The sequence below is a fragment of the Oncorhynchus kisutch genome, linkage group LG6, assembly GCF_002021735.2.
Source record: "Oncorhynchus kisutch isolate 150728-3 linkage group LG6, Okis_V2, whole genome shotgun sequence".
Lineage (NCBI taxonomy): Eukaryota > Metazoa > Chordata > Actinopteri > Salmoniformes > Salmonidae > Oncorhynchus > Oncorhynchus kisutch.
In genome coordinates this window covers 21,605,287-21,631,249 of record NC_034179.2, presented here as the reverse complement: position 1 = coordinate 21,631,249, position 25,963 = coordinate 21,605,287, and the positions used below count along the sequence as shown (strand labels likewise).

General features: G+C 41.4%; 1 protein-coding gene across 1 annotated transcript; it reads right to left on the bottom strand.

Moving 5' to 3' along the window:
- Nucleotides 1–3,445: 3,445 nt before the first annotated feature.
- On the bottom strand, nt 3,446–23,264 carry LOC109892500 (small G protein signaling modulator 1). The gene is made up of 23 exons (XM_020485074.2): nt 23,000–23,264; nt 22,847–22,890; nt 20,697–20,772; nt 17,935–18,097; nt 17,672–17,821; nt 16,453–16,520; nt 14,279–14,421; nt 14,059–14,190; nt 13,827–13,948; nt 13,654–13,721; nt 13,397–13,560; nt 12,057–12,186; nt 11,446–11,637; nt 11,114–11,259; nt 10,761–10,889; nt 10,472–10,648; nt 10,253–10,321; nt 6,664–8,106; nt 6,252–6,459; nt 6,026–6,135; nt 5,805–5,901; nt 5,422–5,589; nt 3,446–5,179 (listed from the first exon to the last, which is right to left on the bottom strand). Exons 1-23 carry the CDS (start codon nt 23,004–23,006, stop codon nt 5,091–5,093), a joined length of 4,095 nt encoding a protein of 1,364 aa, XP_020340663.1. The 5' UTR covers nt 23,007–23,264; the 3' UTR covers nt 3,446–5,090.
- Nucleotides 23,265–25,963: the final 2,699 nt, after the last annotated feature.

The window sequence follows — 25,963 nt, the reverse complement described above, 5'->3', positions numbered from 1 at the left end:
AGATTATAACAGAACATGCCCAAGATGTTCAAATGTTCATAAATGACTCCAACCAAACACAATGTAATCTTTCTCTGTCTTTCTAAGACAGAGCGGGTTGCAGTTGAATCATTGTCCAAAAGTGAACAGATTGTGGTTAAAAAAGCAGACAAAGGTGGTGCTACAGTAGTGTGGAGTAAAGACAAATATGTGACAGAAGCCTACCGTCAATTAGACAATGATGAATTCTACCAATCTCTTACCTTCAACCCTACAGAGGACCTAAAAACTGCATTGAAAGGGATCCTCACAGAAGCTAAGGAGAATGGTTACATTTCAGACAATGAGTTCAAATGTATTTTCAATGGCAGTATGGCTTCATTTTACCTTCTTCCAAAAGTCCACAAAAATCTTAAATCCCCCAGGCAGACCAGTCATCAGTGGTAATGAAAGTCTGACAGAACCCATCTCTAAGTAAATTGATTACTTTATTAAGCCTTTTCTGACGTCACTCCCAGCCCACCTTCAAGATACCACAGATGTGTTGAACAACATTAAGGAATTGAACAATATAGGTACAGCTTCCTTTTTAGTCCCCATGGGTGTGGAGTCTCTATACACCACCATTGAGCATGAACAAGGTTTGGCAGCTATGCACCATTTCTTGAGTACCCGACCTGAAACTGAGATGCCTCCTACAGAATTCATTGTCTCACTGACTGAATGGACTCTTAATCATAACATCTTTATCTTTCAGGACCGTATTTCTAAACAGGTCAAAGGATGTGCCATGGGAGCTACAGTCCTTCCTATGCTGGTTTGTACTTGGGTAAATGGGAAAATGACTTCATTTTGGATCCTTCTAATAACCATTACTTTGACCGGATTATATGGTGGGGACGCTATATTGATGATGTTTGCCTGTTTTGGTCCGGCTCAGAAGATGAACTTATTTCCTTCCACCAATACCTTAACAGCATTAACCCTAACATCAAACTAACTATGGAGTACAGCAAGGATAACATTCATTTTTTTGGGACCTCGACATTAGTAAAAATGACAATGGTTGTTTGCACACAAGCCTACAGATGGGAATACCATTCTGAGGGCAGACAGCTTTCACCCCAAAAGGCTAAAAAGAGAATATTCCATATGGCCAATTCCAAAGAGTCCGCAGAATTTGCGATCAGGAAACAGACTACAGTGTCAAATCTGCTGAATTGGAGAATCGCTTCTTGAATCGGGGCTACAGCGTTCAGGTCCTGAAAGATGCCGGTATAAGGGCTGGATTACTTGACAGAGAGAACTTGTTGTGAAGGGGAGAGCCCCGTGATACATCAGAGAGTGTATTTTGTTACAAAATACAGCACTGAAGCAGAGAACATTAAAATAATCAGTCAAAATAATTGGGGAATCATCCAAAGTGATACGCTACTACGCCAAGTCTTTCCTGAGCCACCAGTCATAAGCTTTAAGAGATGTCCTACCCTAAATGACAAATTAGTCCACAGTTATCTTCTGGGTGACTCTCAAAAAACTTGGCTTGACCACAAACCCAAGGGCTCCTTTAAATGTAACCATTGCAACCATTGCAGTAATATTGCACAGAATAAGTATTTTGTTGACACAGCTTCCTAAATGGAGTATTACGTCAAGCATTTCATTAACTGTAAAACCACTTGTCATCTATAGATTGGAATGTCCACAGTGCAAGGTGTTCTACATTGGACGGACAAAGAGACGCCTTCAAGACCGCTTAGCGGAACACAAGTATGCCATACAGGTAGGCAATGAAGACTACCCCATGGCAAGGCACTACAAGCAACCCTGCCTCCCTACAAGCTATGGGTATTGATCATATTCCGGCCTCAATTGGAAAAGGGGACCGTCTTAAACAGTTAAACCAAAGGGAACGTTTTTGGATTTACAAACTACAGGCCACTAAATACCCTGGTTTAAATGAAGATATGGATTTCTCACCCTTCCTGTAGGGTCGTGATGGGTCCATTTGCTGTCATCTAGTGGACATTTTGCTCAATTGCCCTCAGCTATGTTTAGACTGTTGTTCATGTTTTGCTGTATTCTAGTATACTATGGAATATATTGCTTTCTTATTCTTGACACTTCTCCCAGGCATATTTAAGGTTAGAACTACCTTTTAGTGTTCTGATACTTCTATCTTGGAGTTGTATTTTTATGATAACATAGCTACAGTGTATAGTATTGCTTACTAGGTGTGTCCAATCAATTGTGTAACCACTCCCTCTTCCAATTAGGGCTAATTGAAAAGCTGTTCAAAAGAGGACATTTTATTCCTTTTTTTTTGTTCTCCCTGACGAAGGCCATGCAGCCGAAACGCGTCGGTTTAAAAAAACTTTGTTTCTATTGAACAAGCCATACCAATAAAGGCATTTTAATCAATTATATGAAGAGTGCTTTGGTCCACCTTTCTTTTTGATGACCAATTTGCCCCTTTTACCAAAGAGCACCTTCTATCTACCATAATTTACTATTGTGTACCTTAGTAGCGCTTCCCTTCCTCCTCTTTCCATAAATACATTTGATTTGATACCTGCCTGAATGCATAGTGCCAACTGTAAAGTTTGGTGGACCAGAAATAATGTTTTGGGGCAGTTTTTCATGGTTCAGGCTATGCCCCTTAGCTCCAGTGAAGGTACATCTTAACACTACAGCATACAATGACATTCTAGACGATTCTGTGCGTCCAACTTTGTGGCAACAGTTGGGGGAAGGGCCTTTCCTGTTTCAGCATGACAATGCCCCGGTGCACAAAGCGAGGTCCATACAGAAATGGTTTGTCGAGGTCGTTCTGGAAGAACTAGTCTGGTCTGCACATAGCCCTGATCTCAACCCCATCAAACCCCTTTGGGATGAATTGGAACGCCGACTGCGAGACAGGGCTAATCATCCAACACCAGTGTCCGACCTCACCAATGCTCTTGTGGCTGAGTAGAAGCAAGTCAAAGCAGCAATGTTCTAACATCTAGTGAAAAGCCTTCCCAGAAGAGTGGAGGCTGTTATGACAGCAAAGGGCAGACCAACTTAATGCCCATGATTTTGGAATGAGATGTTCGACGAGCAGGTGTCCACGTACTTTTGATCCTGTAGTGTATTTTTGTCAACACCAGCACGGTTTCACAGTCACAAAGTCAGATTCCACAGCCACATTGTCAAAATAGGCACACAAAATAGGTGCTTGTTGGTCTAAATTTAAGGTTTGGGTTAGGCATAAGGTTAGCAGTGTGGTTATAGTTAGGGTTAGGTTTGAAATCAGATTTTAAGAAGAGAAATTATAGAAATGGGCAGGGTTTAGACATAATTATGACTTTATGGCTGTGATAACTAGTGACGACCCTACAGCACACTTTGGCTACAGGCAAAACGTGGCTTTACCAAAGACAACGCGGAGTAAAGTGCAATGAATTAAACCAAAGTTGACACAATGCTGAATCCAAAATATACGGATTGTTTAATACACAGCAGAGTAATAACAACAATAAACAGTTCAAGAATACATATAAAAAATATTTGTATTTTTCTCCTTTGCTCATATATGTTTGACGGTTTATTTATTTGTATTGTCAAGCGACAAATCACATGTACAGTAGCTGACGTGTGTACATATCTGATCACATGTACAGTAGCTGACGTGTGTACATATCTGATCACATGTACAGTAGCTGACGTGTGTACATATCTGATCACATGTACAGTAGCTGATGTGTGTATATATCTGATCACATGTACAGTAGCTGACGTGTGTACATATCTGATCACATGTACAGTAGCTGACGTGTGTACATATCTGATCACATGTACAGTAGCTGACGTGTGTACATATCTGATCACATGTACATTAGCTGACGTGTGTACATATCTGATCATATGTACAGTAGCTGACGTGTGTACATATCTGATCACATGTACAGTAGCTGACGTGTGTATATATCTGATCACATGTACAGTAGCTGACGTGTGTACATATCTGATCACATGTACAGTAGCTGATGTGTGTATATATCTGATCACATGTACAGTAGCTGACGGGTGTACATATCTGATCACATGTACAGTAGCTGATGTGTGTACATATCTGATCACATGTACAGTAGCTGACATGTGTACATATCTGATCACATGTACAGTAGCTGATGTGTTTATATATCTGATCACATGTACAGTAGCTGACATGAGTACACATCTGATCACATGTACATTAGCTGACTTGTGTACATATCTGATCACATGTACAGTAGCTGACGTGTGTACATATCTGATCATATGTACAGTAGCTGACATGTGTACATATCTGATCACATGTACAGTAGCTGACATGTGTACATATCTGATCACATGTACATTAGCTGACGTGTGTACATATCTGATCACATATACCGTAGCTGACGTGTGTACATATCTGATATGAAACAATTTAGCTCCATTGTTATGCTCACAGATACTTTTGAACATTAGCCTTTGTGTTACAAATACTTTTACAGTTAACATTACAGTACCACAGCAATACACACAGACATTTAGCCAGATGAATATATAATGAAGAGACCGATTTAAGCACTAATACAAAAATACTGGCTACCATGTTGGAGGGCTGCACCTCTACTCTGTGAATGGTTCTAACTGATGGGAAGTGCATGATGGCAATGTACAAACAAGATCTCATTTGGTAATCATATTGAGAATATCCCTGCGCAAAATAGCTACATTTAAGGCAAAACAAATACAAAAACATCCTGAAGCAATATGCAAAAGAGTTTTTGTTTTTAAAAGGGTACATTCACTAAGTGAACAATTACATTTATTCAAACGTATTGATTATAATGTTAATTACCTGAACATAGGAAAGTGCTTTTAGAGACACAGAAATATTGTGTTGTGCAATTATTGTAGTGTGAGTATATTTTCAGTATGGGTCACCTGATGATTTCAGGAATATAAATAATTATTTAGAAGCATGATTTTGAAATACTGAATAATTGTTAGTTTTTTTTAGCTTTCATACAAATACAAGTGACCATATTGTCAAAATGTTGCACACTGAGTGAAAGGGAAAGGAACAGACACATGGTGGATTACTTGTTTTCTATGAGAGTCTGCACTTTGAGGACCAAGTCTCGAGCCATCGTTAGGACCTGCGGGACGTTGTGATGCTCGGCCATTTCTGAAGAGGGAAATCAAATCAAACACACTGTGTTACAAGAACCTAATTGGTTGTGTTGATTTACATATGAGTGCAGCCCATGGAGTTGTGCTTTTTGATGTTGTTAGCAAGCACAATAAAAGCAGTTGCTACATTCAAAACATACATTCAGCAAGCAAAAAGAAAGTGGCAATGAAATGAAATAACTGAATTGTCAAATATTACATTCCCTAACAACATCTAAAGTCATCGTTTAACCTCACCGTTGAAGAACTTGATGATGTCAGTGAAGTCCATGTTGTTCTCCAGGATGATGTCTCGGTACATCTCCACCAGTGCCAGAGCGATGAAGAGGACAAAATGAGTGGAGGAGGTATACGTGGCCGCCCAGATGGTCTCCCACACGGAGAACACATCATCATACACCATCTCTGAAGGGAAGGTTATACACCAAAGAAGACTGTGATATGACCTGCCTGCAGAACAGTCATGTCACAGAAATGAAATGTCAGAAAAAAATTGCTAAAAATCTGTATCGGTCCTTCATATTGTATAACTTGAACAAGATTCATTAGGTTTAAACATCACCAGCATGGCCCTTTCATAGTGTGTGCGATGTAACACATGCCCATGCAGATGTCAGCACCTCGTTTGAAGTCTAGCAGGAACCAGCGGTAGCAGAAGTAGAAGTGAGTGTAGTCTCCATTCATCTGCATCACTTCAAAGAGCTCTGCATCAAGGATCTAGCAGAAAAGATGATGAGAGTGCCTATCTGGTACTACAAAGTAATATCGCTGTACTTATAATAATGTGCATGTGTGACTGTGTATATACGTGCGTGTGTGTGAGCATACGTGTTTATGGTACCTGGATGAGGGAGCGCATGTTGGCAAAGTGTGAGTCCATGGCCCCTCCATGGGGGAAGTTGTGATTCATTCTTTTCATCAACTCAGAGAAGCAGCTGAACGCTATGACCTCTGAGTAACACACAGACACAAATAAACAGCAAATGATTCATGTTATCTTACTCATGTCTGCAAATGATGCAGTAATATGATGCAGTATAAGAGAGCTATTGTTAATGCAGACTGACCGTCATCCAGAATGACCAGTAAAGGAGCCAGCAGATCACACATGCCCTGGACATAGCCAATCTCCAGATGCTGCCATACATAACTGCACATTATGTTGCGTAGTTTCTCCAGGTTAGCAGGAGTGAAGTACCAGTAGGATCTGTCACAGCGCCTCACGTCCTTATCAATGCGATGCAGGTTGAGCAAGTACAAATCCAGCTGCTCTTGCTGCACAGAGTGACAAAAGGGACTAAGATTAGTTCAATTTGATCAACTTCAAATGGCTATTGTTTCGTCATTCATACCAGCATTGTGTCAGCTCTGTAGCCAGTTGGGTACTGTATGTTAAACCAACCCTTAGCCAATTAACCTCAAAAGCTGTGACATTCATTACAGTACACATACAGTAGGTAACTCATTTGGAGTACTTACAGAATAGGTAGTCCCTGCTGGGGACAATGCCACTGGTGAGACATCAGGTTTGAGTTCCTCTGTCTCAACCACAGAGTCAGACTGAGTGTAGAGACTTTCCATCTCAGGCTCCTCCTCAGACAGGGCTGGCTCTGTTCCATCAGGACTGGTGTTGGAGGGTGCATCCAGGACAGGCTCCCCTGAGCCAACTCTCCCCAGGGCCAAGGGGGCAGGTGGGGGAGCCATCAGGCCAGACAAAGGTCTAGCCCAGGCCGTGGGAATATCCTCCATCTCTAAGGCGGAGGGCGAGTCATCAGAATCTAGTGTATCAGGAGATCGCCTAGAGTGGGATGTCACTGTAACACTGGCCCTGGCCTCAGGCAGGGGTGGATTCAGTACTGGCAATGCAGGTGCATGTTTCTCTGAATCTATGGCAGCTGTCATTTCTGCAGCTTTGTTATTGTAATTCTCAGGGAAATTGGCCTCCACAGAGTCTAATGGTTTGGTTACAAATACATCTGCAACCTTTTCTTTAGTACTATCCATGTCTTTCTCACAAACACAAGCCTTGCTGGTTTGAGGGGTTTGCATTTTTAGAAATTCAGATTCTGTGATTTCTTCCATTTCAGAGGAGGTTGTGTCCTCTTTTTCAGCAATACCAGCCTCCCTTATCATTGTTGCATCTTTGTTTCCTTCTGTTACAGATGGCTCTCTGGAACAGAAGGGCTCTGTCGCTGGGGCTTTGTTCTCTTGTGTTTTAGTAAATGTGGCCTCGCCTAGTGGCGGAGCTGGAATATATATATTAGAAACCTCCATTTCTAGTTTGAGAATATCAGTATTCTCAGTTGCAAACACTGCTCTCACAAGGAGCTTTGTGTCTTCTGTGGTGGAAACTTCAGACAACCCATCTGCTATAACGTTGTTTTCTTCCATTTCAACATTTCCTAAGGACTTTGCATATTTCTTGTAAGAACCCTCTTCAACTTTCTCTGAGGTTTTCACGATTTCTACCAATCTAGAGCTTTCAACCACTTCACGCTCTGGGGCCTTGAACTCTCCGGCTGATGCAGCCTTGTCGTCAACTGTTATCGGCAGCTTTAGATCTTCAGATCCAACTGCAGTTCCCAAGACAGTGAAAGGATTCTCTATTAGGGGTGGCTCAGTCTTGGCCACTAGGCTAGATGCTGCTCCTTGGACCGCTGATGGCTCTGGTGATGGCTGAGTGGCTGCTGGTCTGACTGGTGAGTCAGATACAGGACTGTTGCTGTTGTTTGTGCTTTGAGGCTGTTCTGGAAGACCTGAGTCAACAGACAAGCTGTAGAAGGATGGGTCCCCAGAGTCTGAGGTACCATTTGGGATGGCTACATCTCGGAGGTCTTTCAGTGGGGTTTTGGACCGCTCTTTGCTTTTCTCTCGCTTCGTCTCAGATTCAATCAGTTCCACTTCCTCGACAAACCAAAATGCCTACAACAACAGACCATAGGAGAGTGAATACCAAGTATTATCAAGATTAGAGGTCGACCGATTAATCGGAATGGCCGATTAATTAGGGCCGATTTCAAGTTTTCATAACAATCGGAAATCTGTATTTTTGGGCGCCGATTTTGCAGATGTTTTTACATTTTACATTTTTTTATACGCTTATTTAACTAGGCAAGTCAGTTAAGAACACATTCTTATTTTCAATGACGGCCTAGGAATGGTGGGTTAACTGCCTTGTTCAGGGGCAGAACGACAGATTTTCACCTTGTCGGCTCGGGGATCCAATCTTGCAACCTTACAGTTAACTAGTCCAACGCTCTAACCACCTGCCTCTCATTGCACTCCATGAGGCGCCTGCCTGTTATGCGAATGCAGTAGAAGCCAAGGTAATTTGTTAGCTAGCATTAAACGTATCTTGTAAAAAAACAATCAATCATAATCACTAGTTATAACTACACATGGTTGATGAAATTACTCGTTTATCTAGCGTGTCCTGCGTTGCATATAATCGATGGAACGTTGGGGGATGATTTAACAAAAGCACATTTGAAAAAAAAAGCACAATCGTTGGACGACTGTACCTAACCATAAACACCAATGCCTTTCTTAAAATCAATACAGAGAAGTATATATTTTTAAACCTGCATATTTAGCTAAATGAAATCCAGGTTAGCAGGCAATATTAACCAGGTGAAATTGTGTCATTTCTCTTGCGTTCATTGCACGCAGAGTTAGGGTATATGCAACAGTTTGGGCAGCCTGGCTCATTGCGAACTAATTTGCCAGAATTATGACATAACATTGAAGGTTGTGCAATGTAACAAGAATATTTAGACTTAGGGATGCCACCCGTTAGATAAAATACCGAACGGTTCCGTATTTCACTGAAATAATAAACGTTTTGTTTTCGAAATGGTAGTTTCCGGATATGACCATATTAATGACCAAAGGCTTATATTCCTGTGTGTTATTATGTTATAATTAAGTCTATGATTTAATAGAGCAGTCTGACTGAGCGATGGTAGGCAGCAGCAGGCTCGTAAGCATTCATTCAAACAGCACTTTCGTGCGTTTTGTGAGTAGCTCTTTGCAAGCACAGCGCTGTTTATGACTTCAAGCCTATCAGCCTAATGGCTGGTGTAACCGATGTGAAATGGCTAGTTCGTTAGCTGGGTGTGCGCTAATAGCGTTTCAAACGTCACTCGCTCTGAGACTTGGAGCAGTTATTCCCCTTGCTCTGCAAGGGCCCCAGCTTTTGTGGAGCGATGGGTAACGCTGCTTCGAGTGTGGCTGTTGTCGATGTGTTCCTGGTTCGAGCCCAGTTGGGGCGAGGAGAGGGACGGAAGCTATACTGTTACACTGGCAAAACTATAGTGCCTATGTAACGGATGTGAAACGGCTAGCTTAGTTAGCGGTGTGCGCTAAATAGCGTTTCAATCGGTGACGTCACTTGCCCTGAAACCTTGAAGTAGTTGTTCCCCTTGCTCTGCAAGGGCCGCGGCTTTTGTGGAGCGATGGGTAACGATGCTTCGTGGGTGACTGTTGTTGATGTGTGCAGAGGGTCCCTGGTTCGCGCCCGGGTATGGGCGAGGGGACGGTCTAAAGTTATACCGTTACACCTATAAGAACATCCAATAGTCAAAGGTATATGCAATACAAATGGTATAGAGAGAAATAGTCCTATAAATACTATATTAACTACAACCTAAAACCTCTTACCTTGGAATATTGAAGTGTCATGTTAAAAGGAACCACCAACTTTCATATGTTCTCATGTTCTGAGCAAGGAACTCAAACGTTAGCTTTTTTACATGATACATATTGCACTTTTACTTCTCCAACACTTTGTTTTTGCATTATTTAAACCAAATTGAACATGTTTCATTATTTATTTGAGGCTAAATTGATTTTTATTGATCTATTATATTAAGTTAAAATAAGTGTTCATTCAGTATTGTTGTAATTGTCATTATTACAAATACATTTTGTTTTTAAATCGGCCGATTAATCGGTATCGGCTTTTTTGGTCCTCCAATAATCGGTATCGGTATCGGCGTTGAAAAATCATAATTGGTCGAACTCTAACCAAGATATTCTATTAAAATCCTTCAGTATAAACATACTATACCTGTGTGCTACTTCTGGAGTCATTCTGTGAGTGGGCAATCTGTTTGTCTGAACCAATGCTCTGTGAGGACTGGTGTAGGAGGATGAGATAAATGCCAACCAGGAAGAGACCAGAACAGCATGGGGAGAGACATATGTAAGTGTGTTAACCATATGATTATGAGTCACAAATTCTGTCATGTGTTGCACTCATCAAATGGGACTGGTATGGCCCTCTTACATCAGTGCTGATGGTGGAGTCTCTCTGCACTGGTCCTGGTCTGTCCACACTGGCCACAGAGTTGCACTTGGCTATGGCTTCAGCATGCTTCTCCCCCTCTTTCTGCTTTACGATGACCTCACAGCCCAGCCACTCTTTCATAGTCTGCTCATAGCAGGCCCGCACCTGCTCATCCACCTATACACAGATTATAAACACACAGGGTCACTAGTGTGTACATTTGATCATCCTTCCTACTTTGATTCCTGAGTTCCATAATTTTACCACATTACAATATAACAATACCCACCTCCATCCTACATTTCTGGGTCATATCGAAGTGGTAGTGTCCCAGCAGGAATGGCCAGACCTCCTTGCGTATTGTAGGAGCCACACCACCATAGTACACCAGACGCAGAAGCTCATGCTCATCATATGCCTGCAGGAGAAAAGATTGTGAATGTGATTAAATACAGACTCAATACAGTACTGTCATCAGCTGCTGTGTGATTCTGTACGCCTCTCAGTGGGATGTTGATGAAGCAGTTACATTCACACTGTGATCAGTTATCTAAGCCTTGAAGAACATACACAATCACTGCATGTTGTGGTTGTGTGTACAGTGTGTTGAGAATGATGAGCAGATGGTACAGTAGATCTTACAGAGCGGTCCTGGAGGAAGCTGCTCCAGACATCCACAGTGAGTCCTTCCTGGGCATCATGAGGCACGTTAGGGTCGACGATGGTGGGGTTGACCAGGGCAGAGAGGTGGATACGAACAGTGGACAGGTGACGGCAGTAGGCAAGCCCTTCAATGAAGAAGTGAAGAAACGTGCATGGTTATCAATCCAACCATAACATGAAGACACTGGCGTACAAAACATTCCCGCAAGACGCCCCCCCCTCGCCCTTGTGAAGCTGCAGTATGCCACTGCATGAAGATTATAGCATTTGAATCGGTCTTTCCTAAATGAATTTATGATGCATGTACTCACAACCATAGAAAGCACGGGAAATGATCTGGTACTTCATGGTGTCACAGAGGAGTTTCAGGGGAGCCCTGTCCTGGTTGCAGCCGTTGGGTAGTGAGCCAACACGGGATCCGTTGAGAGCGCAGGAGAAACAGGAGGACTTCCTGGGTGTGGGGTGCCACATGTTCAACGCCTGGTCCATCAGCTCTGGAGCCACTGGACAGCAAACAACAGGCTCAATGTTATCATCAGCATGAACATCATCGTTATTGTTATTGTCATTAGCAACAGCTACAAGATCTTCTAGAACTGATAGAGGATTTGGGTGACTTTCTTTCATAATAACCATGGAAACATTGACAAACCAAGACAGAAGATGGAGGTGTGACAAAGACAACTTGATGCCCATGTATGGTCTCAAATCCAGGGTAACTAATGGAGGGTGTTCACAGATTCACAGGACTACAGATACAGGCCGAGACACATGGGCTGGACAGAGAGGGGCTGAGGGAAGGCACATGGGACAATGGTCAACAAAACAATGAGAGCGAGCAAAACAAATGAATGAAAAAGTTTATTCTGAACATATTTGAACAGAAAATCGATACAGAATAAGAAGATCACAAGTGACATACCAAAGTCTGACGGAGTACCAGGAAGCAGGATCCGAAAGACATAGTCAGTGGCCTCGTCCTCTTCTTTATCCGACACAGACTCCACAGAGCCCTGCGGACTTCTCTTCCGCAATTTAGGGAAAACCTTTCCCTGTAGGCAAAGGAATGTACTGCACTCAGTATAAGGCAAAGGAATGTACTGCACTCAGTATAAGACAAAGGAATGTAAGCACTCAGTATAATACAAAGGAATGTACTGCACTCAGTATAATACAAAGGAATGTACTGCACTCAGTATAATACAAAGGAATGTACTGCACTCAGTATAAGACAAAGGGATGTACTGCACTCAGTATAAGACAAAGGGATGTACTGCACTCAGTATAATACAAAGGAATATACTGCACTCAGTATAAGACAAAGGGATGTACTGCACTCAGTATAAGACAAAGGGATGTACTGCACTCAGTATAAGACAAAGGGATGTACTGCACTCAGTATAAGACAAAGGAATGTACTGCACTCAGTATAATACAAAGGAATGTACTGCACTCAGTATAAGACAAAGGGATGTACTGCACTCAGTATAAGACAAAGGAATGTACTGCACTCAGTATAAGACAAAGGGATGTACTACACTCAGTATAAGACAAAGGAATGTACTGCACTCAGTATAAGACAAAGGGATGTGCTGCACTCAGTATAAGACAAAGGGATGTTATGATGATGATTTGCGAGAGTGATTAAAGTTTTATTTGATCTTACTCTAAAACTCAGATCCCTATTGTTTAATTGTGAAGCACGACTAGGCTAGATATAATTAATGATCCAGCCTGAGAAGGCCAGTCTCAAGTCAATATCCTTGTCCTTGGTCTCACAAATGTCCTTCATGTTATCCAGAGGATGTATTAAGACCCCACTCACACTTAAATTCCTAGGTTTTATATTCTTTCACTGCCCTGCTGGTAATATACCACAACTCTTACAAAGCTATCTTCTATTGCAGCCTGTGAATTATATTCCCAGCTCTGCTATCACTACCACTTTCATCATCACAACCCATATAAAAAAACCTTCAGACCGTGTTCCCTTTGCTTTGGCAGGTCAATGTTATTTTCTACTTGGAGGCTAAATTGGTGGATAAGATCAATGTCAGTGTAAAAGTATTCCTCTGGCAGCAGTGTACTAACACAGAGATCAGAGTTATCCTCAGCCAAACAACATACATTATGCTATAGATGTTACCACTTGTAACATAATGTTTTAGAAACAACTAGCTAAATCATACCATCAGGCTTAATTTAGTGGATGTGGACATAATGGCTACAGTAAACATGAATTGAGATCGGAATAATGCTGACCTTTCCCCTCTGGGACCAGAGCGGGGGATCCAGTTGTCCGTGTGGCAGCAGGCCCGTCTCCAGGCAGGTCAGGAACTGGAGCAGGTGTCCTCCCCGGGGGAACCGCAGTGGAGGCCTCTGGATCCCATCCTGACTCACCAGAACCACTGTCCCACCACTGTCCACTGGGAAAAAACATGATCACAAGGTCAATAACACACAAACAAACAAATGTATACAAAGCTATAGGACTACATAATTAAGAGAGGTTCCTGTACCTTGCTGATGGCAGTGCAGATAAACAATCTCCGCCAGGCGAATAGTCATGGCAAAGTCCCAATAAACACTGTAGGAAAAATGTGTGAACAAATCATATATAATTTGGCATGCTCAGTGGACAAATATGAGTGTCTGAATATGTTTCTATTACTGTGATTTGATATTACATTACCTTTTTTCAGTATCATCTGCCACAGTGCCATTCATGAGCTGGTTGGGCGTCCATTTCAGGGTCATGAGATCTGCAGTCTGGTGGAGAGACAGGTACCCTGGAATAGCCTCCATGTCATCCCTCTGTTGACCAAGACAAGATATTTGTTACAAAGCATTCCCTGCTGTTTAAACAGTGATAAAAAGTTATGTCAGATCCTTTAAATCACACACATGCACACACATACACACACCGGCTGCACCAGGACGTTGTTCTTGCCAAACAGCAGTGTAGCCCTGTTGTTCTGATGGAGGGACTCAACATAGTCCCTAGCCCACAGGATGGGCCGGTCCTCCATACTGCCACTGGACTGCCTCTTCTGGATCTAATAGAAAAGACCATTTGACAATTTTTTATACATCATATACTTCACACACATCATTCATTTACAAACACATCATCCACACACTGACCAGGGCAGGTCGCCTGGAGGGGGAGTCCTGGCGACAGTGGCCACTGTGGATGCGGTGTCTCTGGACTAGCTCATCAGCAGATGGGTCTGTCCAGAAGTGGTCGGCTGTCTTCACCTTAGTGTACTCCAGAGCACAGGGGCCGACTGCAAGAGTAAAAGCAACAAAACACTGAGATCCACAACAGTTTGGGCGTGGAAAAGTGAAATCACTATTTCTAGCCCCTAAAGAACTGTACTAAACCATCATCATACAGAGTGAAATAACTAGGTACCAACAATGTCATTGTTACGCTCACAGGAAGAGGTAAATGCACTTGTCTGTTATACGTGTGAGTATAAAGTCAATTTGGAGTTAGTAACCAGTATATTTATCTTCTAAACCACAGAGACATGTCCTTATCTGAAATAAGGTAATATCCACTGTTAAGCACTAGTCTCCTACGGTTGAAGTCGGAAGTTTAAATACACTTATGTTGGAGTCATTAAAAGTCGTTTTTCAACCACTCCACAAATTCCTTGTAAACAAACTATAGTTTTGGCAAGTCGGTTAGGACATCTACTTTGTGCATGACACAAGTAATTTTTCCAACAATTGCTTACAGACATATTATTTAACTTATAATTCACTGTATCACAATTCCAGTGAGTCAGAAGTTTACACACACTAAGTTGACTGTGCCTTTAAACAGCTTGGAAAATTCCAGAAAATTATGTCATTGCTTTAGAAGCTTCTGATAGGCTAATTGACATAATTTGAGTCAATTGGAGGTCTACCTGTGGATGTATTTCAAGGCCTACCTTCAAACTCAGTGCCTCTTTGCTTGACATTATGGGAAAATCAAAAGAAATCAGCCAAGACCTCAGAAAACAATATTGTAGACCTACACAAGTCTGGTTCATCCTTGGGAGCAATTTCCAAACGCTTGAAAGAACCACGTTCATCTGTACAAACAATAGTACGCAAGTATAAACACCATGGCACCACGCAGCCGTCATACCGCTCAGGAAGGAGACACGTTCTGTCTCCTAGAGATGAACGTACTTCGGTTCCAAAAGTGCAAATCAATCCCAGAACAACAGCAAAGGACCTTGTGAGGATGCTGGAGGAAACAGGTACAAAATCTATATCCACAGTAAAAACGAGTCCTATATCAACATAACCTGAAAGGCCGCTCAGCAAGGAAGAAGCCACTGCTCTAAAACCACCATTAAAAAAAAGCCAGACTATGGTTTGCAACTGCACATGGGGACAAAGATCATACTTTTTGGTGAACTGTCCTCTGGTCTGATGAAACAAAAATACAACTCTTTGGCCATAATGACCATCGTTATGTTTGGAGGAAAAAGGGGGAGGCTTGCAAGCCGAAGAACACCATCCCAACCGTGAAGCACAGGGGTGGCAGCATCATGTTGTTTTGCTGCAGGAGGGACTGATACACTTTCCTTTCATGAGGAAAGGAAAATGATGTGGATATATTGAAGCAACATCTCAAGACATCAGTCAGGAAGTTAAAACTTGGTCACAAATGGGTATTCCAAATGGACAATGACTCCAAGCATACTTCCAAAGTTGTGGCAAAATGGCTTAAGGACAACAAAGTCAAGGTATTGGAGTGCCCATCACAATCCTATAGAAAATGTGTGGGCAGAACTGAACAAGCGTGTGCGAGCAAGGAGGCCTACAAACCTGACTCAGTTACACCAGCTCTGTCAGGAGGAATGGGCCGAAATTCACCCAACTTATTGTGGGAAGCTTGTGGAAGGCTACCCGAAACGTTTGACCCAAGTTAAACAACTTAAAGGCAATGCTACCAAATACTAATTGAGTGTATGTAAACTTCTGACCCACTGGGAATGTTATGATAGAAAAAAATCTTAAATAAATAATTCTATCTACTATAATTCTGACATTTCACATTCTTAAAATAAAGTGGTGATCCTAACTGACCTAAGACAGGGAATTTTTACTAGGATTAAATGTCAGGAATTGTGAAACACAGAGTTTAAATGTATTTGGCTAAGGTGTATGTAAACTTCCGACTTCAACTGTATGTCATGTTGTGGGAGGGAGTCACAGTCACTGTAATGTGCCATTCAATGTGCTATTTCTTATCTTATCAGATCTGTCTGGCCACATTCTGGCAATAGAAGCTATAAGAAGAGGTCCATTAATACCTAACAGAGAGGCAAGGATTGGTCCATCCACAGCATCCATTAGAATGGCCTCCCTGTCATAGAAAGTACTGGAAGACAGAAAATCATTTACTAAAAATGGTGCAAGACTCTGAAAAGTGACTGTAATACTGTTTTTGCATAAGATTTACAGTATTTTGACAAAAGAAATGGCAATGTTTATATGACCCCATTACTAACAAGGCCATTTCTCCCACATTCTTGCCTACACATGCCTTTTATACCTCCTGTGCGCATTCCGGCAGGTCAGTGACAAGTGGTAATAGTAATGTGCAGATGTGATTGGGCGTTTATTTGAATAAATCCATTGAATATACACAATCAAAAATACATCTATTATTCATTTGTTAAGGCAAGTCCTACGAAACATAAGAAACAATAGAATTACATATTTTGAGTTTAATTATGTTACGTCCAAATGAGATCTATTTGGTTCATTAAACAGTCAAGACACACCTACCCCGATCACAGTCCACACCCATATATTTTGTAGTAAGAATATGATAGAATAAAAATAGAGTAAAATACAAATAATATTGTTCCCACACAACTTGTGTCACGGGAATGTGTGAAACAGCTGTCATATAAAAAAAAGTGATAGCCTATTATTGCTAAATGTTTCTGATCAGCGATATTGTAGATAACCAAACGAACAGATGAGCTATACCACCAAAATCACATTGATTGAGACAAGTCAGTGAAGACACAGGGTTTTAGTCAGGAATAGGTCTAGGCTTCTAAGCGTCAGTGAGTGAAGAGCAAAATAATATATTACATAACATGCTGGCAAAATGTTCTAAATAATTAGCCAACTAGACAAGATGATCATAAACAGCACTTACCTTAACTTAGCTAACATTTCCCTAGCCAAATTGTAGAACTGGCAGGAGGATGGTTTACTGCCGCTGCCTAGCAACCATCAAGAGTTTAAGAGAGTAGTGCGTGCCAATGCCTGCCCAGCATTACGGCTACGTTTCATACTGAGCCGTAGGCAGAACTTTACCGAAATAATTACTTGGTCGTTAGGCGGGAAATAAAAGTTTGGGCTTTGATTCCGGCAATAGTTGGTGGTATGGTATAGTTAGTAGAAGAATGACTTTGTGTGAAAGGGATATGAGTAGTAGGCTATACATTGAACAGCAACTATTGTGATTTGTAAGATCAAACACAATATCAGCCAGAAGCTGATCAGTTGATTAACCTGCTGTTCTCCACTAGGTACATGACAATCTTGTCCAGAAGCTTCTCCATAAGAGCAGTGCGGATCCACAGGTTCCTCAAGCCCTGGGGGGGGAGGTTGGTCACCCTGGGTTGTTTCGGTACACTGACATTATTTAGTTGAGCCTGTCTGCTGGAGGAGAGGAGAGGAGAGTGTGATACAAATGTGGTATACTTTTGACATCTGTGTGTGTGTGGAGGGGGATGGGGGGTGATGGGAATTACTATCCAAGATCATTGTCTTACTTGGTCTCGATGAGCTGCTCTAGTTCTTGGACCTTTTGACACAGTTCCTCCACCGGGGTGAAGCTCTTCCCCACCTTCATGAAGAGTGCTGCTACCTTATTACTGCACAGGAGGCCCGCTGCTCGCCTCTTCAGCCCATGGAGCACACATGCCTCCACTACAGCTGTTGACACACATAGTACAGAATATACAGACACAAACAGTAAACACAGTTTGGTTTTCCCCAAAGCGATATTCACTAAGCTATGATTGCATACCCTGTAAACAACAAGTAAACCACATTCTGTTTATGGATTTCCCTAGCAAAGTTTGATATTTTTCAGGAGCACCCGGTGAAAATTAAGTGAGAAACCCTTGGACATTTTGAGTGCTACTGCAGAGAGGCAGGGATGGGTTGGAGGGCAGGCGCAGGTGGCTCTCAACAGGACCAGAAATAGACTGAAAACCGACAAATGCTGTTTAATGTTGCAACACTCTTATAAAAAAAGGTGCCAATTAGAACCATACAGGATTCTTTGGTTTGTCCCCATAGAGGAACCCTTTTTGGTGCAGGGTAGAACCATTTGCAGAGGGTTTTTATCTAGAACCCTCTATGTAGGATCCTTCAAATAACCATTTTATAATCTAAAGGTTCTTCCTAGAACCGTCTATGGAGGGTTCTACCAAGAACCATTTTATAATCTAAAAGTTCTTCCTAGAACCGTCTATGGAGGGTTCTACCAAGAACCATTTTATAATATAAAAGTTCTTCCTAGAACCGTCTATGGAGGGTTCTACTAGCCTCATTAGCCTTTAGAATTGTATTATTTATGACAATACATGTACACCAAGCTTTTCTTTGAGGGCCTAGCTATACCCTAAAATAGTGGTGTTAGGAGTTTCCTGGTATACAGGCCACATCCGGCCTGCAAGTCACATTATGCTGGCTTGCAAAGTCATTTGAAATTCCTATTGGAATCCAGACAGTTGGGATATCCAGCAAGTGGAATTGTTAATCACTCGCAACCTGCATCCAAAATGACTGCCAGGGTAGGGAAGAATACTGAGACTACCTCAATCATCTAAACTGGAACAAATATCTCAGTAACAGGAGCAATAAATCCAACAGATTGGATTAGTTTAGATGTATGTTATTTATCTTTGTGTAGCATAAAATGTATTAACCAATCAATGTACATGCAAAAACACAGATATTAGAGTCAAACTGGGAAATATTATATATGTTTCTATTTATAAACCCTTCCAAAGAATCCTTCTTGCCTTACAAAAAGTTATCAAAGAACCCTTTCTTCACAAAATTGGTTCTTAAGATGTTAACGGTTCTTCTAGGTAGAACCTTTTGTCTTACAAAGAACTCTTGTCTTACAAAAATAGTTATTCTGATCAAAAGGTTGTTGGTAGAACCTTATCCTTCCCCAAGAGCCCTGTCAAGCCCTGCCACCTCCTACTACCCCAATCTGTGTACGGTCACATTCTCAACCAACACAGCTTGATTTTAGGCAGGCACTGGCCACAACCATAGTAAAGAATAAGAGACAGCCTAAAATCAAGCTGTGTTTGGTTGAGAATGTGACCGTACGCAGATTGGGGTAGTAGGAGGTGGCAGGACTTGACATGGCTTGACATTTCAACTCCACAGGATGATGCCTGATGTCACTTTGCTCTGTAAATGTCAATGTAGTCATGAGTAAATGTCTGACCATACAATCAGTTAAGATTTTGTATGTGAAATTAACTGTATGTCTATGGCAGGAATCATCAACTTGATTCAGCCGCGGGCCGTTTTTGTCTTGAGCGGATGGTCAGGGGGCCGGAACAAGTCATTTATAGAAGCCCAAACAGATATAATATTTGACTTAACATAATCATTTCAAACATTGCTTACATTTGTATATGATCACATATACATCATCTCTCTATTATGCGTGGGAATACTATGGAACAGATTTACAAAAGTAAAATCACTTGAAGCTGACATGTCCAAAAATAAAACATTTTTTAGAAAAAAACATAAATAAAAAAATGTATAACATTTTTGCTTATAAATAATCCCCCCCAAATAATAATCCCCCTGCTTTTGACTCCAGAATCTTACTACTGAGCTGTTAATGGAACAATAATCCTATGTGTCATATCACAAGTGTGAAATGTGAGGCTGTGACACCAGAGGGATGGGGGTGGAGGTTTACAAAGGACTAGTTCAAACCAACAGTGATTATTCAGTTTATAGAGAATAGCAGCACTGCATGGGTCTTTGAGAAGAGAAAGAAAGGTGCTCTTTGGAGATAAAGTTACTCATCTCACGAAACATGTGAGTTTCTTACTTACTACAACCTCTTGCTTCTATCCACTCCTCTCTTGCTCTCATTACAATCGTAATGGTGTTTGGTCCAAGATGATAAACCAAGCACTTGTGTATCTGTTACACATAAGCTAAGCAGTCATTGAATCAACACTTAGACCCACCCAAAGCAGCTATGCAGCTAGGCCTGCCCATCAACCACGGCACCCTCCCTCCCATCAGATGACTCATCAGGTGCCATATGGCACTGTAGATCAGTTTAATGAATCAATCTCTAATCTATCTGCATAAAGTTTAACTAGGGGATAGCAAACCAGCCCAAAAGATATAGGCAAGTCAAAACTCCAATGAGCAATACGAACTGTCAGTACTTCTGTTCACAAACAAATTGGCCTTGACAAACTGTAAAATCTGCAACACTGATTAAATAAGTAATACACTACTTCATGAACACACTCACCACAGAAGGATATTATATGGCTGCTGTCTGCATGCACAAACTTCCGAGTCACTGCCTCTTCCATGATCTGTTTCACCTGGGAAGAAAAGAGCGAGATAAAGGTGACATTGGCTTTAATTTAACAGGCAGATGAAGAGAGGTTCTGACATGAGGAAACAGAAAGAAAATCAAAGTGTAGAAGGTTGGGGAGTGATTACGCAACAATAGATCATCACAGGTAGGCAGAGGGAGGGTGGCGAGGGAATGCAAGTGAGCATGCAGATATGTATCACTTCAGACAAGACAGAGTTTGACCAGTGTAAAAAAACGTGCACTAGTAAAATATATTGTGACCAATTCCCAGATTCTGGAATTATACAGTACAGAGAAATTGTGAACATTGTGAGATAGAAATCCAATCAAATCTACTCGAAAAACTGGGAAAACCTGTCAGAGTTTGAGATACAGTATATTTAGTATCTGCACGACCTGGTGCCAGTCATGTCCCCAGTGTGATGAGGCCTCCACAGGCATGGTGAAGCTAAACGTGGAAGTCTCCATCCCACACACTACTGAATAAAACATCCTGTTTACCCCCCAGCGGGCACCAGAGCCAATGATTGCCTTCACAAGACTCACAATAAGAATTGCTGCCATGAATAACTTGTCAGAATAAGGGTCTTTTGTCTTGCATGTGCCTGTGTGAGCGTGTGTGTGCGTGCGTACGTGATGATGCATGTTGTGTATGTGTGTGTGTGTTGTAAGTTATCTATAGATAACATTCTAATATGTATCACCAATAAAAGTCACCCATTTATTTATTCAGCTCTGTCAAAGATCAAGCTCTCATAATTACAAACAATGGAAGTGAATAGCCAATCACTTGGTCTGTTGTCCAAACCGTTATTTTCCTCTTCTAAAAATGTCACAAAGATGAACAGTGCCAGTGATTTAGTGATTAAAAAAATGTGTGTAAACTTTGAAAGCTCGTTGTGGGGGCTTTCCTATACTTTCCATGCATTTTTCTGCTAAATCTGAGTAAACTGTGTTTACTTGCGTTTACCCTACACTACACCACTGGTCAGTGCTATCCATACAAATGAGTACACTATATAGTCTGCTGCTAATGATGTACTCCCCCCCCCCCCCCCCATAAAACAACAAAGTGCAACTCTTAAATGGACAGAGGACACACCAGCATGCAGCTACACAGAAAAGGAGCCAGACAGGGAGGTAGTCTCCTCTCTCCCTTTCATGTTCCCCAAATCTGCAGCCCAAACTATACCATAAGCCAATTTTCCTTTGAAGAAGTATGATATGGCTGTAGCTAACAGATGGGGGTCTCTTGCAGAGGTGGTGGGGTCAGATAACGGTGAGGAGTCGCCAAATAATAAACTGGAACATCATGGAACAACAGCAACATCCTAAGAATTTATGAAAATGACCATATATCTAAGTGCTCACATGTCAAAAATATTTTTAAAAAGTGTCATATTCTTCCTGGGGGTGTAAATGAACAGATTTGAATAAGATTTAATGTTGCTAAAAAACTGTCAGTTACACTTGAACTTTCTAAACACTGGATGAAGCAAGACAATCTTATCAATTGATTTGGTGTTGTGTTTTATATAAAAGAGAGAGGGGCACTAGGCTATCTGAGATATTAGCGCCCAGTGAACTGAATTGCCCTCCATTACAGCACGAGCATTAACATGAAAGACATCTCAGTAAAAGCAGTTATCAATAAAAAGAAATTATGATGCTCATTGGCTCTGCACTGTGACATACACACGTATTCACATGCAGATAACGGATCCATACCTTAACTAACCGTTACACTGATCCTGGCGTTATTGCCTAGGCTACCTACTGAGACCAAATTATGATTATGATTTCTCTGCATAGGCTATAATCCAAGTATTTCAATCCAAGTCGTCTCTGAATGCATGAACGCACCGTTTCTAATTAAATAACGATAAAAAAAAACATATTAGGCTACATTCTCACAATTAGGCAACATTTTATTGAAACATATCAATTCGATTAGACCTCCCTATTTTACAATCTCATTTTGGCAATCCCAATAAAACAGAACTGCTGCCAGCGATCCATGACCAAGGTTAGTTCTAATAATTAGTTCTTATAAACATTGCAAATAGATAGGCACCCACCTCTTTCTTCACATTGCGCAGCAATTTATGGCGCGTCTCGGCCTCTGGAATAAGAAAATAACAGTATAATTCGAAAGCTGCCGAGGCATTCAAGCCTATGTTGATTTGTCCCCCCTATTAAAATAGAAAAACGAAATTATTGAAACATCTTACCTCCCATTGCGCCCCACTGTTGCTGTTGATTCAATTGCACAAAGACAGCTATTTGCTTCAAATGAGCCTCTCTTCAGTTTACACTGTGGCCGATTGTGAATATGCGGCCGAACGCCCCCTTTAAAGCAACACACGCCACACGGTGCAATACACAGTCAAACTTGATGATATGGCCTGTATTTACAGTCTATGATTGATAAAGGATGCAAGGAAGCACGCAGGTAAGCTACACACGAAGGCAGGTACAAGCGCGCGCGCGCGCCCTCTCTCGCTCACTCAACTGTATATATCCACACACACAAACACACAATAAGGGGTTAAATATGTGGGTTGAAACTGTCCACTGTCTTATTTAGCTAGGCAATCTGATCTCCAACTCATATAGACTATATATGATTATTGACAGTAATAATAACTCATTTGCAGTAGTCAGCTAACCAATATTGTCTAGATAACAGCTAATAAATAACATCTCCATAGTAGTCAATGTGAAAAGCAGGCTATCACGTCCCGTATCAAAATAAATTAGTAGTAGACCTCACACAATTTCATGTAAATATGTATAGAATTTTGAGTATGCGTTTTCAATGGCACAACACCAGATGCCTCTCGCTTTCCGTTGCTGATGTCAGACATAACTGGGAGGGAGGCCTCTTTGGGGAGGGTATCGTGATGATAGTGATGTACAGTGGCGATTTTAGCATGTACATGTTGGTGAGGCAAACTCAAAAAATATTTTGGGATGCATGCCAGCAAAGCCACTACACAACACAGCACTAAATAATACATGGATTGCACTTTAACGGTGACAAACGGTTCCCACAAACTGTTAGGGCCTACATAATGCTGCCCTAGCAACAAAGCTTTCTTTCAGCACCATGGAGCACCATGGAGCACCATCCTTACCACTGCTCCACCTGTCTATCAGCGGAGCCTTGTCTGGCAGCAAAACAGTTCATTCAGCCTCATTTACTGCCTTTAAAAAAACCATAACTGATATGGCTGACTTGCCTAAACAAATGTGGTTTCTACTGACAATTGAGATGTACAAACTATGGCATAAAGGGAAGACGAGCAGATAAGAGGCAATCCGTAATTTCAATGAGCAGATAAGAGGCAATCCGTAATTTCAATGAGCAGATAAGAGGAAATCCATAATTTTGATTAAGACATTAATGAGCAAGATAGGACGAACGTAGTCAAGGTAACTATTTGTCAGCACTTTTAAAATGTACAGTGACAGAATTCAGAACATGGGCTGTTCTTATAGTATTCTCCTTGTACACCAAGTCAGAACCGCAGGATAAATAAAGGGGGCATATAAGCAATGAAAGCTCTTAAAATATTCAATTATTACATTTCTCCAAAACAGGCTATAGGCTATATGTGCACCACCTAGTCACAACAGTATCATGACGTCAGTGATCTTCAGGTCGGAGCTCTAGAAAGAGGCCCGAGAAGGATGACCGTTCAAAGCGTATTTTCCCAGTTGGAGCTTGTTATTTTCAGAGTGCCCAGTTGTCTTGAACTCACTGAAGTCAGAGATTTTCCAGTTGTTTTGAACATGGCAGATTGACATCATGGCCAATGTATTCGACCTTTTCTGGCCCATGGTGTTGAATGTTTATCCTTTTAAGCTTGGAAAAGAGACCCTTAAACCCAGACTTGGACCACACACCCACTCCACTGAATAGAAGGTTAGTTATTGCTTTGCAACACTTGCAGTTAGCCACTGATTCCTACCAAACCACCCATTGTTGAATTTTCATTTTCTAACTTGTTGTGTAATGTATATATGTTCAATGGCCAAAGAGCACCATATGACATATGACAAGGTTTGAAAAGGATTTGCCAGTAGATTGTCGACGTGATTCATGATGATGACTGCTTGTCTAGCTTGCTAGCTAAGATGTTGACATGATCAGTCCAATCAAAGCTATGGTAGATATAATGTGATTAGACTTCATTTTTATCTGTGGCCAATGACCTTGAGCCTTATTGGATGGGCACTTCTAATATAACTCTATGGCAACACCTAAGGGGCTAGAATTTTCAAGCTCTCCCCATAGATTTTGTTGTGATGTAGTGTCCAGAAAACTGAGCCAATCACAGCGCAACTAGAGAACATTATCAACCCCTATGGGCCGTATTTTCCAGTTGCTGCCACAGAAAGCACTGAGCTAAGCTGAAACACCTGCAATTTGGAGCTGCCTTACTCAAGAAAGCAAAAAAGAGACCATGTTTATATGCAGCTTTATTAACTCAGTTGTTATTATTTTTACCTTGTTTGCAAACTGATTAATGTCAAAATAACCTGCAAAACAGGCAACAACAACAAAACATATATATATACTCTATATGTTATTATTATATATATATTTTTACCTAAACAGGTGGGTCTCAATGCCCTGAATGACGGGTTGCCACGTGCCCTGAATGAGGTAGCTAATGTTAGTAACATGCTAGGAGTGGTAGACCCATGTCACTTGAATCGAATGATAAATGGAAAGAAGGAGCTAAGCCTATCGATGTTGCTGTCATTTGATGAAGTGGTTCTCCTAACTTATATACAACTTTGGTATGTGAGATATGCGGTGAGACCATATGTACAGAAGCCGTTGCAGTCTTGCAATTGTAAAAAGTTTGGACACGTGGCAAGTGTTTGTCAAAGCAATAAATAGTTTGTAGTTGAAGAGTCAGATGAGGCATGATGTTGTAATTGTGATGGGAATCACGTTCCCGAGATCTCGGAGTGCCCTGTACGGATGGAGGTCACAGTAGCTAGGTTCAGGGCAATGCAGCAGGTCTCCTATGTGTAGGCAGTGAAAATAGCTGAAGGAGTCAGTAGAAAGGAGATGGTAGTGGATGTCCCACAGTCTACAGTGAATGCCATGCAGGAGAAGGTTCCCGACACACTAATAGTGAAGAAGGTGGACTTTGTTGCGTTTATAGCGCAAGTGCCAA